The sequence below is a fragment of the Pseudorasbora parva genome, chromosome 11 (genome assembly GCF_024679245.1).
Source record: "Pseudorasbora parva isolate DD20220531a chromosome 11, ASM2467924v1, whole genome shotgun sequence".
NCBI lineage: Eukaryota > Metazoa > Chordata > Actinopteri > Cypriniformes > Gobionidae > Pseudorasbora > Pseudorasbora parva.
Window position 1 is genome coordinate 22,946,097 of NC_090182.1, and position 19,424 is coordinate 22,965,520.

At 36.7% G+C, this 19,424-nt stretch overlaps 1 protein-coding gene across 1 annotated transcript; it reads left to right on the forward strand.

Moving 5' to 3' along the window:
- Nucleotides 1–2,956: 2,956 nt before the first annotated feature.
- Nucleotides 2,957–19,421, forward strand: LOC137092082 (uncharacterized). The gene is made up of 9 exons (XM_067456354.1): nt 2,957–3,933; nt 5,257–5,389; nt 6,797–6,986; nt 7,576–7,632; nt 8,671–8,727; nt 14,276–14,332; nt 17,602–17,710; nt 17,895–17,944; nt 18,030–19,421. Exons 1-9 carry the CDS (start codon nt 3,819–3,821, stop codon nt 19,419–19,421), a joined length of 2,160 nt encoding a protein of 719 aa, XP_067312455.1. The 5' UTR covers nt 2,957–3,818.
- The last annotated feature ends 3 nt before the right edge of the window (nt 19,422–19,424 follow it).

Genomic DNA, 19,424 nt, shown 5'->3' on the forward strand with positions numbered 1-19,424 from the left:
ATATTTATAACTCTCTGTACTCTTTTGTGACAAATAAAGATATTAATTACATTGTGAATAATATTATAGTGGCGGCTTTTGTTGTATGCTGATTTAGAAAGCATGTAATGTTTACTCTACTTTACAATAATGAGAATCACCATTGAGAGTAATGGAAAAACTCAAAAATATTTTAGTATTACAAAAGAAATAGGCATTTATTTTATTTTTTCACTTTTGGTTCAAGTTTTTGTGATATTCGCTCATCGGTTTCTGCACTGTATGCAGTAGGTAAAATCATAGTGACCTGCTTTGATTTCATTGCACTTGCACACAAACTCATAAGCATTTAGTATTCTACTGTACATTTTCATTTTTTGATGGGGTGTGACATTTTAAACTGGCAAGTAAAAAAGGTAGCTCTGGTCATTTTCTAAATTTGAATGACTGAAATGAAACTGACCTCAATGCTGACACCTTTCTACACCTTTCAATAGTTGTTCTTATCTAAAATAATGATGTTCTCTGTATCTTGTAAAATATTCTCTGATATTTTCTGATTCCTCATTCTCCTGCAGTGAAAATGCCTCGATGGAAGGCCTAAACACATGGTGGGTAATGAGGACATATTCTTTATGAGCTGGGAGAAGACATTATGAATAAATGAATCCCACTTCGGAGAACCATCTCAAGACAGATGTTAATAAGACTGCCGATTGAGATAAACAGACTTGATTGCTTTGATTGTTTTTTGTTTTTTTTTGAGAAAAAAAAAAACCTATGTGGGTCTTTTTTGTGTGTGTGTGTGTGTGTGTTTGTGTGTGTGTGTGTGTGCGTGTGCGTGTTTTTAGTTTTTTTTTTTTTTTTACTGAATTGCTCTAATACATTTAAAGGACATTTGATGCTTCCAACAATAATGTTATGCTTTCAGCCTCAAAGGAAAAACATTTGGTAAAAACTGGATTATGCACTTAATATCCCTACATGGAAATTAATATTCAATTTTAAAAAGTTGAAATATTACTATATTACTATAAATGTAATGTAAATTAAAATGCTTGACTGATTGCATAAAAACAGCTAATATGATACAAATCTATTAAAGCTGCACTATGTATTTTTTCAGTTTGCTAGAGGGCGCCTATTCAAAACAAAGGTGTAGTTTGATGACGCCAAGTTTGAGCTCAGAATATTGGGACATGTAGTTTTCATGTCAAAGCTGGTGGAAAATAGGACTCGGGCAAATCATGTTCATGGATGCGGTTATTAACGTTTTCTGTAGTATGAAGCAGAGCAGGACCAAGTGTTGTGGGAGCTGAGCAAGACCGCTGGAGCGATCATTACGCAATACGCAAACACACCCTTAGATGTCCTGGTTCCTAACATAGCAATTTTCTCACAATTTACAAATAGTTGGAAACATTTGGGGTATTGTAAAAACTGAACTGAACAAAATATATAACACTGGCCTAGTGGTTTTTGGATATTTTACTGCAAAAATACTACATAGTGCACCTTTAAGCTCACCTTTATTAATAATAATAATAATAATAATAATAATAATAATAATAATAATAATAATAATAATAACAATAATAATAATTGTATGAGCCATTTGTGTTATGGCTAGAAATTGAAATACAAAACAGCCAATGGCCCACTTAAAGAAGAGAAACTCGTTAATAGGAGACCGTGTTAAAACTCTAAATTAATCCATGATTTGGATGCATTGTGTGGAACATGGCAAATGTCAGGAGACATGAAGCCACTTTACAAAGGTAAGGATTAAAGAATGACAGTGCACAGTTGAATGACACAGAGAATAAAAACCCGATTGACAGAACAATGAAAACCAGACACGTTAGCATGACTCGTCTGGTAGCCCGACAGCAAATGCAGCAATCTCTTTAGTCAGAGCTTCTTTCTCTAAACACCAGCTATCTTCACCTGCAGTACTTTCTCCAAAGCTGTTTTCCTAAAGCCAACTGTGTTTAAAGTGACAAATATATATATTTCTCCTGTGGTTCTTGCAAGCTAGAGAATCAACAGGCACAATTTGGCTTTAAGCGTTCTGTGGAGTAAGAAGACTAAACTACAGGAAACATAAAATAAAACGTTTTCACCATTGAGAGCAAGAGAGAAGAGGCTGAGCATGGGCGTTGCTAGGCCATTTTTATGCCTCAGCCCCCCTAAAAAATATGTCAATATGTGAAAACATATGAAACTGGCGGGAGGCTTCGGCTTCGTCCCATTTTTAGTCTGTCTCTCCAATCCGCAGCGGCTCTGAGCAGAGCGCAGCCCACGTCAGAAGCAGAGGTGTGTGTGTGTGTGTGTGTGTGTGTGTGTGTGTTGGTTTTAGTGGATTACAAGGACATTACACCAGTTTACTCACCAGCATTACAAGGACATTTGGGATTATAAGGACAAAGGACATGTCCTTGTAATTCAAACATCGTGAAATCATCTGTATGAACCTAGAGAACATCCTCCTGCTTTTTTATTGAATGTCCCTTTAAGTAGGTAAACCAGTTTTCTGGTGTGTTTGTGTGTATCTCATCACTGCCGTCTATCGGCGGGATCTGCCACTGCTGGCGTACACACATTTACACATTAATGGGCGTGGACGGTTTGAAAATGGCGCGCCGTCGTCTGATTGGTTAATGTCGCGCACGCGCAATAGAGACCTCTGGGGAGCCGAGCGCGCCATTCCTACAACGTGACAGCAGACTACTAGTAGGTGAGTAGTACATTAAGTGTTATACGTTTTATGTTGATTCATAGAAATTGGTCATATCTATATATATATCTATATTTAAACTAGTCATATCTTAGTTTTCTGTTGTTGGCATTCGTTAAAATAGTCACGTAGTCGAGCACGAGTCTCGTCATGCCCCCCCGGAAACTGAATAATGCATTAATTATTAATTATTAATTAAAAGTTAGAATTATTAAGAATAAGTATTAACAACTACGAGTTTCAGAACAATTTTCACATTATTGAAGAAAAAGGCTTGTTATAAAGCCTTAAATTGCCTCGAATGAGCGTTGTAACATGATTAAATAAACGTCTCTAAGTTTGTTGAAAAGTGCAATGAAATCTGGTGACAAATACAACGTCAAAGATCGACATATTATCATAAAATTTATTATATTTCGAAAAAACAAAACAAAAAAGCAAAATACAAACAAACAATAGTTAATCGAATGAGATAAATTCGATGACTTTATGATGATTACTGGGTTTAATCACGGATTGTGATCCGTGATTAAAAGCAATCGTTTTACAGGCCATTTTCAGATTCAAATGCATTTAAACGTGCGACGAGAACTTTAGACAAACATATCCGCAAGAAAAGTATTTAAAATCATTGGGCAGTATACATTTAAGCATGTTTAATAATAAAAATGATTAATTATTTAACTTTTAAAGTCTGACTTTTTTACTTGAACAGACAAATTTAACTGTAACCTATATCCTAGGTTAAATTTATAACTGGTAATGCTAATTATTAATAACATATGGACTGTTACCTTACATTTTGAGTAACGTTACTTTGAAATTGAGCATATTAACTTGTGAAGCATCATGAAATTAACTATACTTGCTTTTAATCTCTGGTCACAGCAATAAATAGAATAGCATTATGTTTTACTCATAATGGTGTTAATGAATCGGAAGTCTTGCAAATTCAAAGAAATTAGGTAATAACTTCTGTATTGAAAAATAAGTTGGACTGTATGGACGTGTAACATTTATTTTACAAAGATTTATGTATTTTTGCAGTGTTTTTTATTTCTGTTTTTAATATACTCTTCCTTAAACTCTTCAGATACAAGAAATGGAAAGTGGTACAAGGCGACGCAGGCTTAAGCCTATGCAAGATGCAGAAGAGAACATCAAGTTCAAAACTGATAAGCCAAATCTTGAGCAGCAATGCATCAACAGATTTAAAGGTACACCAAATACACTAACCATCTGTTCTGTTTTGTAATGTCAGAATACAGATCATTAGTACATTAGAAGACATGTACAATCTAGAGGTGTAACAGTACATCGATATAGATGGATAGTTCTGGCTCTTCCGTCTAAACTTACTGTACAACATGACATACATTCACATTAGGGATGCCACAATTCGCAATATAATATTGGAACTGTTCAATTCACGGTTCAATACGCGCTTGTGAAATGCGTTTTTTTTTCTTTTCGGTTTTGCATTTCATTTATTATTTATTTCCTTTTAAATATTTCTCTCAAATGCACTAAAGTTAGGGGGTGTTTAACTACGCTTGAAATGCTGGTGTCAAGAGAGTTATGCTCACAACACAATAGTCATTCACAATCACCGAAGTTAATTATTTGCATGCGTTTTAAAGCCTTGCCGGTTAAACGTTTCATTGGTGTGCTTATCAAAAAAAGTTTTTGATATTCTTCATATTCTGTGTGGTGGTTAGTTCACAGCGGTGACAAAATCATCTTTTCCAAAAAGTTTAAATGTATTTTTTCCTTTTATGAGCATTTTCTTTTAATGAGCTAGAGGTGACAAATAACCTGCAGTTATGCGTAAATAACGTTTTGATGTTTTAAACACATAATGCTGAATACTGATATTTGAAATTATTTAAAACATGAAAAGATACTTTAAAACCACCAGTAGGCAGCAGCAACTCACTGTTAATGAGTGAGTCATTGAGATTTAACCGATTGGTCTATTTAGCATTTATGCTAAATATTGGAGCCAAACCTGAGAAAGAAGTCCAGAAGAGTCCACTGCATTCCTGGACACGTAATTTGCAGTTGTAATTTATGGGCGGGGATTAGGCAAATTATGGATGAGCACCATGTCGCACATGTCCTATTTACGAATGTTTGGAATTCATTAATATACACACGTTTAACTACTGAATCCGTGGTATACAACTCGTTTGTGAACCTGGAGGAGAGTTATCGTAAAGGTCCATTTTTACATGCAAATAAACAGAATTTACTCATATATTTACGAAAGTTGAATGAGGCCCAATGTTTCCATAAGCACCATAGTTTATATCTTAATTGAAAGTAAACGGTTGGATGTCAGTATATTCATCTTATATACTGTAAAATCTAAGTGCGTGTATGTATGTATATATGTATATGCGTATATAAACAGCACAGGTACACACTACATCCAATATACATTTGTTCATTTGGTTGGTAGTTGTAAAACATGTTACAGTGCAAGTGTTAAAATGGTAAGACAATGAGATGGCTCTTATTTTTATTTTTTCATCTTTCAGGACGAGGAGTGTTCACCAAGCAATTAATTTTAAAAGGGGATTTTGTGGCTGAGTATAGAGGCCTACTCACACAGGAACAAGAGTCATCTGGAGTGTTTCTTTTTGATTTTCCTTGGAAAGGACAAATCTGGTGGTAATTAATTTTTATCCTTGATTTTAATGCATTAATAATGTATTCTAACACATGCATGGCATAATAACAAAACTTGCTATATAGGCCTTGTCCCAAATGGCAGACTACATTTTCACATGCGTCTTGAGGGCTTAACAGTGGCCTGCAGTGGGCATGTCCGTAAAGTCCACAAGACTCTAGGGTGTCCCATTCGTCATTTTAGCTTTCAGACGGGTACTCACAAGTGCCCTCTTTTCAGCTGATATCAGGGTGCATAACAGCGCGCTTTTCGGCGCCTCCCGCTTTTTTCACGTCAGTTTGGGTGACTTGTGTGAATCCCTGAGACCAGAGTTCTGCGCTGCGCCTTCCCGACTTATTGGCAACGTTTTGGTAAAATCACTGCAGGTTAGGTATTGTTGGTTTATAATGTTATACAGGGTTTTTCCTGCATAGAGAATTACGAGACGGCCGCCTCCGTTTGTCGACAAAACTCAGACAGGCAGACGATTGCTCACATTCAGCCTGTCGTGATGATCAGAAATCATCACATGATATCCTTCAGCAATCACTCTTATATTATGATTTGCTGGTACAAAGTCATCTAAAGCCTTTCTATAGCTGAATGTGCGGGACAAGGATATTAATATTATTTCCATAAAAGTTGACGGAAACTCGTCTTCCTGCTGTCAATCATCATCTCCGTTTAGCATTCAAACTGCGCGTCACTTTCGGTTATGACAGCAGTCATCAGCAGGTAAAACTCTCTCGAAGATCATACTCCCATTAGCCTATACTAGCTACTTGATCTGTAAATAAAGGGCTGCGGTTCATCTCGCATCTAATGAGGCATCTTTAATATGGGTTGTAAGTTGAAAATAATGCTTTATGTATGTTTCTGTCGATGGATACACTGGCTCCTCAGTGATACACTACACAACAACAGCGATAATAAAAGAAAAACGTGGGCAAAATGGTCTCTCTTTGTAAACTGTGTTCAATGCATGCGAGTGCTGCCGTATGACTAGTTATTTTTGCCGTCATCATCACCCGGGTATATTCGCCAGAAGACGCGAATGAGGACTCGCGCGCGCTGAGAAGATCTGTCTCTGTGCATCATCCGAAAGCGCGCACTCGTCTCACAGCGCACAAATATTGAGTTCTCTTTCAAGTCTTGCGCTTGAACGGACAAACTCACACAAAAAGTATGTCAACATGTCCATCTTGATGAGTATCCAAGCAGACTTCTACCCAAAAGTCAAATTGCATTGTGAAATGTAGGGCCAATGCGCAACATGTTTAGGGTAATTTTTTTTTGTTTTTGTTTCCTCTTCCAGAAGATGACGTTCGTAAATGTTCATCTTCAAGGATCATTGTCATGTTCTTCTATTTGTCATTTTATTTATAATAATATGGACCTTTTTTATGCAGCATGGATGCATCTGAGGAGGATGGAAGCCTGGGAAGGCTGGTTAATGACAGTCACAAACCGAACTGCAAAATGAAGGTTGTGACTGTCAATAACAGTCCACACTTGTGCCTTTTTGCTATTTGTGATATTTTTCCTGGGGAAGAAGTAACCTACAATTACGGGCCATCAGAATGGCCGTGGAGATCCCAGGTAAAGAATGTTCTTCCCCAATATGTAACAGCTATTTTACAGTATCTAGACAATTTTAGGACAATGTAAGGTTGTTGTGTACACAACTGTCTTTAATTATTTTACAGACTAACATTGTTGTCAAAGCTAAGACGTCTGAATAATATTTACACAAAGAACGATTTCCTTTATATCAAATATTCCTTCAGTGGTCTGAAAATGTGTTTCTTGATTTTTAGCTGATTTTTTTTATATCCCTAAAACAAGTATTTTTCAAAACAAGGTTGCTTCAAACCAGTTGAATAAAAATAAGTTTCTTTCAATTCATATTTTAAAATGAATATCTTAATAAAGGTAAATAGTAAAATATTTAGGTTACAAAAACATTACATTGTAGTGTCTGTGCTTATAAGTATTTGAATATCCAGGTTTGTTAGTTTTACATTGACCATATAAAAACATTATCGAAACAGAAAGTTGTTTGTTGTAGTTTTAATTTGTTGCCACATTAGACTTACACAATCTATATTTGGTATTGTTTTTTATTCTGCAGCGTCTTTAGCTCCAGCAAATGCCTTACATCTGTATTTATTTACATTCTCTCCTTTAGATGAATACTGATGTTGCAGACAAACTGCCCATTCTGGCAGAAGCAAGTGCAGAACAGGTATTGTGTAGTTTTGTGATTAAAGTATGTTCATTATAGTTAAGTGTGCTAATTTTACATCTGCAAAGTAGAAAGTTGACAAAGACTTGATGTAGAGTCAAGCACTGTGTGAACCTGAAAACACACTAGTGGACATTAGTTATAGAGGAAACACAAGACATGAGTGTGTGTGAACCTGAAAACACACTGCATTGAGAGGACAGAACGGTTTACTAGGACACTGTAGTGTATTAGTTATAGAGGAAACACAAGACATGAGTGTGTGTGTGTGTGAACCTGAAAACACACTGCATTGAGAGGACAGAACGGTTTACTAGGACACTGTAGTGTATTAGTTATAGAGGAAACACAAGACATGAGTGTGTGTGAACCTGAAAACACACTGCATTGAGAGGACAGAACGGTTTACTAGGACACTGTAGTGTATTAGTTATAGAGGAAACACAAGACATGAGTGTGTGTGAGCCTGAAAACACACTGCATTGAGAGGACAGTACGGTTTACTAGGACACTGTAGTGTATTAGTTATAGAGGAAACACAAGACGAGTGTGTGTGTGTGTGTGAACCTGAAAACACACTGCATTGAGAGGACAGAACGGTTTACTAGGACACTGTAGTGTATTATAGAGGAAACACAAGACATGAGTGTGTGTGAACCTGAAAACACACTGCATTGAGAGGACAGAACGGTTTACTAGGACACTGTAGTGTATTAGTTATAGAGGAAACACAAGACATGAGTGTGTGTGAACCTGAAAACACACTGCATTGAGAGGACAGAACGGTTTACTAGGACACTGTAGTGTATTAGTTATAGAGGAAACACAAGACATGAGTGTGTGTGTGTGTGTGTGAGCCTGAAAACACACTGCATTGAGAGGACAGAACGGTTTACTAGGACACTGTAGTGTTTTAGTTATAGAGGAAACACAAGACATGAGTGTGTGTGTGTGTGTGTGAACCTGAAAACACAGTAGCAGCGTCTTTAGCTCCAGCAAATGCCTTACATCTGTATTTATTTTCATTCTCTCCTTTAGATGAATACTGATGTTGCAGACAAACTGCCCATTCTGGCAGAAGCAAGTGCAGAACAGGTATTGTGTAGTTTTGTGATTAAAGTATGTTCATTATAGTTAAGTGTGCTAATTTTACATCTGCAAAGTAGAAAGTTGACAAAGACTTGATGTAGAGTCAAGCACTGTGTGAACCTGAAAACACACTAGTGGACATTAGTTATAGAGGAAACACAAGACATGAGTGTGTGTGAACCTGAAAACACACTGCATTGAGAGGACAGAACGGTTTACTAGGACACTGTAGTGTATTAGTTATAGAGGAAACACAAGACATGAGTGTGTGTGTGTGTGTGAACCTGAAAACACACTGCATTGAGAGGACAGAACGGTTTACTAGGACACTGTAGTGTATTAGTTATAGAGGAAACACAAGACATGAGTGTGTGTGAGCCTGAAAACACACTGCATTGAGAGGACAGAACGGTTTACTAGGACACTGTAGTGTATTAGTTATAGAGGAAACACAAGACATGAGTGTGTGTGTGTGTGTGTGAGCCTGAAAACACACTGCATTGAGAGGACAGAACGGTTTACTAGGACACTGTAGTGTATTAGTTATAGAGGAAACACAAGACATGAGTGTGTGTGTGTGTGTGTGAGCCTGAAAACACACTGCATTGAGAGGACAGAACGGTTTACTAGGACACTGTAGTGTATTAGTTATAGAAGAAACACAAGACATGAGTGTGTGTGTGTGTGTGAACCTGAAAACACACTGCATTGAGAGTTCAGAACGGTTTACTAAGACACTGTAGTGTATTAGTTATAGAGGAAACACAAGACATGAGTGTGTGTGAACCTGAAAACACACTGCATTGAGAGGACAGAACGGTTTACTAGGACACTGTAGTGTATTAGTTATAGAGGAAACACAAGACGAGTGTGTGTGTGTGTGTGAGCCTGAAAACACACTGCATTGAGAGGACAGAACGGTTTACTAGGACACTGTAGTGTATTAGTTATAGAGGAAACACAAGACGTGTGTGAACCTGAAAACACACTGCATTGAGAGGACAGAACGGTTTACTAGGACACTGTAGTGTATTAGTTATAGAGGAAACACAAGACGAGTGTGTGTGTGTGTGTGAGCCTGAAAACACACTGCATTGAGAGGACAGAACGGTTTACTAGGACACTGTAGTGTATTAGTTATAGAGGAAACACAAGACGTGTGTGAACCTGAAAACACACTGCATTGAGAGGACAGAACGGTTTACTAGGACACTGTAGTGTATTAGTTATAGAGGAAACACAAGACATGAGTGTGTGAACCTGAAAACACACTGCATTGAGAGGACAGAACGGTTTACTAGGACACTGTAGTGTATTAGTTATAGAGGAAACACAAGACGTGTGTGAACCTGAAAACACACTGCATTGAGAGGACAGAACGGTTTACTAGGACACTGTAGTGTATTAGTTATAGAGGAAACACAAGACATGAGTGTGTGTGTATGTGTGAACCTGAAAACACACTGCATTGAGAGGACAGAACGGTTTACTAGGACACTGTAGTGTATTAGTTATAGAGGAAACACAAGACATGAGTGTGTGTGTGTGTGTGAACCTGAAAACACAGTAGCAGCGTCTTTAGCTCCAGCAAATGCCTTACATCTGTATTTATTTTCATTCTCTCCTTTAGATGAATACTGATGTTGCAGACAAACTGCCCATTCTGGCAGAAGCAAGTGCAGAACAGGTATTGTGTAGTTTTGTGATTAAAGTATGTTCATTATAGTTAAGTGTGCTAATTTTACATCTGCAAAGTAGAAAGTTGACAAAGACTTGATGTAGAGTCAAGCACTGTGTGAACCTGAAAACACACTAGTGGACATTAGTTATAGAGGAAACACAAGACATGAGTGTGTGTGAACCTGAAAACACACTGCATTGAGAGGACAGAACGGTTTACTAGGACACTGTAGTGTATTAGTTATAGAGGAAACACAAGACATGAGTGTGTGTGTGTGTGAACCTGAAAACACACTGCATTGAGAGGACAGAACGGTTTACTAGGACACTGTAGTGTATTAGTTATAGAGGAAACACAAGACATGAGTGTGTGTGAACCTGAAAACACACTGCATTGAGAGGACAGAACGGTTTACTAGGACACTGTAGTGTATTAGTTATAGAGGAAACACAAGACATGAGTGTGTGTGTGTGTGTGTGAACCTGAAAACTAGGGCTGCACGATTAATCGAAATCGAACCGCAATCGCGATTTTGCTTGCGTGCGATTATGAAAGCTCAAAGGCTGCGATTTTAATTAAATAAATAAATGCCCAGTGTGTTAGCGAAGAGCGGCTCTGTGATCAGGAGTAAACGCTGCTCCGTCTGAAAGACTGCGAGTTTGAGTCGCTTATAACGTGCGTTTGAAAAAGCAGCACGAGTCAAACATCTTCACTAACTAGTGAAGCGTTCATAAACCTGTTCAACAAAAGACAACGTTTAATAACATGTTTTACCTCACTTCATATCGTCAGTCGAGTGTGTGTGAGCTGATGTGGCTTCTCATCACAGAGTGAGGCAGACGATGCATTATTTTATAGTATTCTATACAGTGATTAAGTCTATGTCAATCAGCACTGCATTATAATATACTTTATTATTATGAAAATACCCTTGCCGGCTTGAAGAACTCAAATACACCATATTTTGCTGCAGTCGTGTTTATTGTTGTCATGTTTAATCAAAGCGTTTCTATCTTCTGTTTACAGCGTTAGCTTCACATCCGTGATTTCCTGAAAACTAACGTCATTACTTCTCTGAGGCAAATTTAGCTTTTCCGCTCGAGGGCGCCCTCTGGCTTTCAGTATGAATTAAAAACTTTTGGGTAATAAATAACAAGAAAATAATACTTAATACATTTTAAAACTTAATAAACTTAAAAAATTATAAATTTATAGGACAATCCATGTTTTTCTTCAATGTACAGGTGTTTTTCTCCCCCACAGTGGATGCACAAGAGGTTCATATTTCATATTAAAGACATAGACTTTAAGAAATTGATATCACAGATAAACAACACAGATTTTTATAATAATATATATATATCTTTTTTTTTTTTTTTTTTTTTTTTTTACAATAACTCCTTAGGCTTAGACCTTCCTAATGTTTTTTAGTCATAGGCTGTCTGCATATTAATAGGTAACCCAGCAGTTTTTTTTTTGTAAAATAAGTTTTCTGTAAAACATTACAAAAATAATAATAATTAATAATAATAATTAGTATTAGTATTATATTGTTATATTTATTCTGACATACTCTATTTTTTATTTGTAATTATGAAAATGTTATTATATATATATATATATATATATATATATATATATATATATATATATTTATATATATATATTATATAATTATTATTAGTCCTATTAATATATAAACACACAAAATGTTATATACACACTTTTCATTTGTAAAAAAAAAAAAAATTATAATAATAATAACAATAATCGCATTTTAAATCGCAATCGCAATTTTACCCAGAATAATCGCAATTATATATTTTCCCCAAATCGTGCAGCCCTACTGAAAACACACTGCATTGAGAGGACAGAACGGTTTACTAGGACACTGTAGTGTATTAGTTATAGAGGAAACACAAGACATGAGTGTGTGTGTGAACCTGAAAACACACTGCATTGAGAGGACAGTACGGTTTACTAGGACACTGTAGTGTATTAGTTATAGAGGAAAAACAAGACGTGTGTGTGTGTGTGAACCTGAAAACACACTGCATTGAGAGGACAGAACGGTTTACTAGGACACTGTAGTGTATTAGTTATAGAGGAAACACAAGACGTGTGTGAACCTGAAAACACACTGCATTGAGAGGACAGAACGGTTTACTAGGACACTGTAGTGTATTAGTTATAGAGGAAAAACAAGACGTGTGTGTGTGTGTGAACCTGAAAACACACTGCATTGAGAGGACAGAACGGTTTACTAGGACACTGTAGTGTATTAGTTATAGAGGAAACACAAGACGTGTGTGAACCTGAAAACACACTGCATTGAGAGGACAGAACGGTTTACTAGGACACTGTAGTGTATTAGTTATAGAGGAAACACAAGACATGAGTGTGTGTGTGTGTGTGTGTGAGCCTGAAAACACACTGCATTGAGAGGACAGAACGGTTTACTAGGACACTGTAGTGTATTAGTTATAGAGGAAACACAAGACATGAGTGTGTGTGAGCCTGAAAACACACTGCATTGAGAGGACAGAACGGTTTACTAGGACACTGTAGTGTATTAGTTATAGAGGAAACACAAGACATGAGTGTGTGTGTGAACCTGAAAACACACTGCATTGAGAGGACAGAACGGTTTACTAGGACACTGTAGTGTATTAGTTATAGAGGAAAAACAAGACGTGTGTGTGTGTGTGAACCTGAAAACACACTGCATTGAGAGGACAGAACGGTTTACTAGGACACTGTAGTGTATTAGTTATAGAGGAAACACAAGACATGAGTGTGTGTGAACCTGAAAACACACTGCATTGAGAGGACAGAACGGTTTACTAGGACACTGTAGTGTATTAGTTATAGAGGAAACACAAGACGTGTGTGAACCTGAAAACACACTGCATTGAGAGGACAGAACGGTTTACTAGGACACTGTAGTGTATTAGTTATAGAGGAAACACAAGACATGAGTGTGTGTGAACCTGAAAACACACTGCATTGAGAGGACAGAACGGTTTACTAGGACACTGTAGTGTATTAGTTATAGAGGAAACACAAGACGAGTGTGTGTGTGTGTGTGAACCTGAAAACACACTGCATTGAGAGGACAGAACGGTTTACTAGGACACTGTAGTGTATTAGTTATAGAGGAAACACAAGACATGAGTGTGTGTGTGTGTGTGTGAGCCTGAAAACACACTGCATTGAGAGGACAGAACGGTTTACTAGGACACTGTAGTGTATTAGTTATAGAGGAAACACAAGACGTGTGTGAACCTGAAAACACACTGCATTGAGAGGACAGAACGGTTTACTAGGACACTGTAGTGTATTAGTTATAGAGGAAACACAAGACATGAGTGTGTGTGTATGTGTGAACCTGAAAACACAGTAGCAGCGTCTTTAGCTCCAGCAAATGCCTTACATCTGTATTTATTTTCATTCTCTCCTTTAGATGAATACTGATGTTGCAGACAAACTGCCCATTCTGGCAGAAGCAAGTGCAGAACAGGTATTGTGTAGTTTTGTGATTAAAGTATGTTCATTATAGTTAAGTGTGCTAATTTTACATCTGCAAAGTAGAAAGTTGACAAAGACTTGATGTAGAGTCAAGCACTGTGTGAACCTGAAAACACACTAGTGGACATTAGTTATAGAGGAAACACAAGACATGAGTGTGTGTGAACCTGAAAACACACTGCATTGAGAGGACAGAACGGTTTACTAGGACACTGTAGTGTATTAGTTATAGAGGAAACACAAGACATGAGTGTGTGTGTGTGTGTGAACCTGAAAACACAGTAGCAGCGTCTTTAGCTCCAGCAAATGCCTTACATCTGTATTTATTTTCATTCTCTCCTTTAGATGAATACTGATGTTGCAGACAAACTGCCCATTCTGGCAGAAGCAAGTGCAGAACAGGTATTGTGTAGTTTTGTGAGAGAACTGACAACACAGTAGCAGTTACTAGGGGTGTACAGATATAATGCGATATAAAAATGTGACTATATGTATCGTTTATAAGGTATAATTCACACAAACACACATTTACAAATGGACCCAGACCTGCAAACTTGTCGCTTTTCGGCGACAATTGCCGTTTTCTTGGTCAATTTGGTCATTTACGTGAATCGCGTAGAACTGGAGAGTTTTTTTTATTTATTTATTTAATTAAAATAATTAAAAAGAAAAACTTATTATATGGTTGCTTTTATTAATTCACTTAAGTAGCTATAGCCTAAATTTACTGGTAAATATTACAGTGAACACACATCACAGACAATGGCAGACCAAGGCAGCTCTGGCATAATGACAATAACACTTCTATTAATAACTTAGTTTCTTTACAGTTATTGATGTATCTCTTAAATACGGAAAAAAGGTACCGTTGAGTACCGGTACCGAATTGAACTGAAGTGAATATGTCCTCCCCACGTGAGCTGCAACTTCATTAAAAATAAAGTTCAACCACTCATTCCCAGGGTTTTTCCTGGGTCAGAAATGGTCTTCGGTAGTGGCTGACCAGACATGCGTCATCCACACACATGCATGCACACGCACACATGTGCATACACACCAACAATAAAAGTACCTACCCGCGTGATCTGTGAGCCCAATACTGACAATAAATGTAAAAGAAATGCAAAGTATTTTGTTTTTTTTTGCTCATCTAATTTTAATATCTCACTATGTATCATGTCTTGATGTTTATTTCTTTAGTACCTCGTTTTTACACAGTGTGCATGGTTTACTGATTAATTATTTTGGCAACAACAATCATTAAAAAGTAGCATTAAAAATGTAATAAAGTCTAATTCTCTACCATATACAATTTAATAAAATTATTGGCTATCAACAACTTGCGTCATTCTGGTTTCACCTTATTCTAGTCTAAACTAATTTTTTGGGGGTAATTAACTACACATTATCAAAATAAATACATGAAAATACTGTGGATTATTAAGACTAATTCTTACTAACCCCTCTTGTTTAATGGGGTAAGCACACTTGCATTCTCATTTCAGAGGTGTTGTGAGTAAATGATTACACACCGATTCGTGAGTTCAGTGTTGGACAGATCAGTTCATTAAAATAAATCGGTTCAAACGAGTAATTAGTGGGCCTGGTGTCTATAAAAGCTTTTCTTTGACTAACAAGGAAGTTTTCAGCTCTGACCTTTTATATATCAAAAGCTCAAGGGAAAATTGATTTCTCAATTCATCACCCCTTTAATCTTGTTGCATGGGATGCATTTCTAACAACATAGGGCTATTTAGATAAACAATCTGGTGAGCGTGTTGTTTTAGGCTAATACACCAACACCAAATTGTCATTTGCATATTAAAATCTCAAAAAATTTGAGCCGGAGGCACGTCCTCCCCCACCACCACCCCCCGCAACACTGTCACCTTTTTTACTCTGAGGAGTTTGCAGGTCTGTGTACCACAAATGTGAACTGTCATCATGAACTCGCCATCATGTTGTTTTTCGTTTAACTTCCAATCACAAATGAAGATATTCTTTATGAAACCTAAGGGATTTCTGTCCCTCCATTTAAACTAATCAAGTGTCTAATCCAAATCCAAGTCTTCTGAGGAGACACGAGTGACGGCTTTTGATGAACAGATTTACAGCGACGCACATACTGTAGTAAACACAGACGCTCAGATGATTGCGTGACAAGGAAAACAACGAGAGAGTAAATACAGAATTAAAGTTCTCAGATGAGCTAAACATTTACAGTCTGAGAGCGGTCATGTTGAGCATGATGAGCTTTCCTGTGATTAGAGCTGTGACGGATTGCACTGATCATCTGAAGCGCACACACACTCCTCAAAGTCAAAGCGCAAACAGCATTTAAATCACATTTAGTTTTAGTAGTATGATTGTGGAAAGCCCGGATGCGAATTACGCAATTTGCACGAGTGATTTACATGTTAAGTCAATGCAGAGACGCGTCTTAACTCGGCTAGTCCTTCTGCCGCTGCCTGGCTGAAGCCCCTCCCATGTCATGAATTCTCGTCTGTTGTGTAGTGAATGTCACACACACAAATGAAGCTAATTTATTCGTGTCTGGTGTGAACAGCATTAGCCTGCATTGAATGCGCGAGTAATACCTGAGGGAAAAAACTGAAAGTGTTAGTGACATTATAACATTAAACGACTATATATAATGTTGAATATAATTTATAATGATGCAATGGGGGAATATTTGTGGGTCCTAATAATAATACGCAAATAATAACAATATTATTTTAATAATAATAAAAAAGTTTAAAAAACTATTTTCTTTATGTTGGCTTAAAATATCGGGATACATATCGTATTGTGAGTTTAGTATTGTTATATATATATATATATATATATATATATATATATATATATATATATATATATATATATATATATATATATATATATATATATTGGCCGGGACTCGATAAAATTTTTTTATCTAATTAATTAGAGTCTTTGTAATTAATTAATCGAAATTAATCGCATTTTAATTGCATATAAATATTTGACCTGAGAACAATGAGAAGTAATTTTTCACATGGATTTTTAGTATACCATTGAATAATGACTGAATACATAAGCTTAATCAACAAAATATTGTTTATTTATTTCAGTCCAGCAGACCAGTGCAATGTTTGCCATTAAGTGAAGCAAAAGCGTATTTGTGATATTTGAGGCTCGATGTGCTGCGGTGATACGCACATTCCTTGTTGTATAGCTTGCACACAACCATGCTCTTGTCGACGCTTCCATCCTTTCGTTTTTTTAAAATTAAAACAACATTTTTTTGCGTAATTAATTAACGCGTTAAAGTCCCGTAATTAATTAATCTTAATTAACGCGTTAAAGTCCCGGCCCTTATATATATATATATATATATATATATATATATATATAATGTATATGTGTGTGTGTGTATTGTATTGTTACACCCCTAGTTACTATTGCTACTGCTATTGCTACTGTGGTATCGACAATTTCTGTCAATACCTCTGCGGCCCACAGTTTAGCAAATCCAAGTGTGTAAATCTGCAAAATAGAAAGTATATACTTTGATGTAATTATACTTGGATATAATAATATTTCTTATGTGTACATGCTTTTGTTATAAAATTGTACAGTTAGAGGAAGCTAAAATACATTATATCCGACTCCTCTTCCTTGTTATTAAATAGTGTCACAAACATGAATTGGTCCATGCAACTGTTTCATGCCTGGACAAATGCACAGTATGTTTGGGATCGGGAATGTCTTCTCTTAAGTGGATTGGTTTCAAATGCAAAGGTGAGTGAGCCAATTTCTAAATTAATTTTATCTCACTTTTTAAAATTGTATCAAATTGTTTAATGAAGAGTATTCAGTGAATGATGATTTATTTTTGAAATATATTTTATGACTGTAAAATAATAAAATGGCAAAATGTGTTTTAGTGTAGATATATTGATATTAACTGCCTGTTGTATTTCAGTTTGTTCTGGTGTGTGGCACAAGTATTGTCTCAAGCAAGTATTGCCTGAGGTATGGCAGATTTACTTTTGTAAGTACCATTTCATTTGTTATTTAAAAAACAATGTGTTATTTAAACATGTTTTATATTTTTTAGGATAAACATAATTTCAGCTCCGAGGATGATAATGAATCAGATGAGGACATGCATGAAGATAAGAACTATGTACCAGACAGCGACTCTGAATCTGATTCAGACACAAGTTCTTTGGATGTGTCTCTTCTGTCCCAGGGTCCCCTCTCAGGGAATATTGAAGCAAATCATACTATAACAAAAAACACTGATGAAACAAAAGAAGAAGCAAAAGATGACACAGCAGGTGTTAATGGGATAAACTACTGTTACATATGTCAAAAACCTCAGTCTAAACTTGCCAGACATCTAGAGAAACACAAGACCGAAGCAGAGGTGATGGAGGCTCTCAGTTATCCAAAACGTTCAGAGAAAAGACGACGACTTCTGGAGAAGTTACGAAATCGTGGTAACTTTCAGCACAATGTAGACGTTTTAAAAAATGGAACAGGGCAAATTAAATTAAAAAGAACATCTAAGCAGTCAAAATTTATTCACTGTGTCTATTGCAAAGGAATGTTTTCTCGCAAAGAATTGTGGCGACACTCTCGCAGATGCCACTTTATGCCCGGACGGGCTTCTGGTGAGTCTACAAAGTCCAAAGTCTTGAGCTTGGCCACAACTGCGCAGTCTGTGTTCTCAGAAAGTATTTCTCAAGGGGTTTGGAAGCTTCTTGACCCAATGAGACAGGATGACATATCAACGGTTGTTCGTAATGATTATGGCATTTTGCAGCTGGCACAAACTCTGTACAACAAGCATGGAGCTGACACTACAAAATATGAGTATATTCGTCAGAAGTTAAGGGAACTTGCACGTGTGTTGTTGGTTTTGCGTGGCGATTCGATATACAGCATCGAAGACGCTGTTAAGCCTGGTAATTTTCTCAAAGTGGTCAAAGCTGTGAAAAAAGTGTCTGGTTTTGATGAAGAAAACAACTCCTACGCCGCACCAAGTCTTGCTCTAAAAATAGGGCATTCTCTGCAGAAAATAGCTGACATAATTTACTGTAGAGCTTTAATGACAGAAAACGAAGGCTTGATCAAATCATCTGAAGCTTTCAAGTCACTTTACTCCACAAAGTGGTGTGAGCTTGTATCACACTCTGCCCTGAACACACTTAGTGAGAAAAAATTCAACAAACCATCGACCTTGCCTTTTACCCAGGATGTACAATTTCTTCACACTCACCTGGAACAGGCTGCAAAGGCTACATTTGACAAACTGAAGAAAGAAGCATCTCCCCAGAGTTACGCTGACCTTGCAAAAGCCACTCTTGCTCAGGCAATAGTTTTTAATCGAAGGCGTGCAGGAGAGGTGTCCAAAATGCGCTTGAAGAACTTTATTGAAAGAGACAAAAGCCCACTCCATGTTGATGTGTCCTTGGGATTAACCCAGTTTGAAAAGAAACTGTAAACA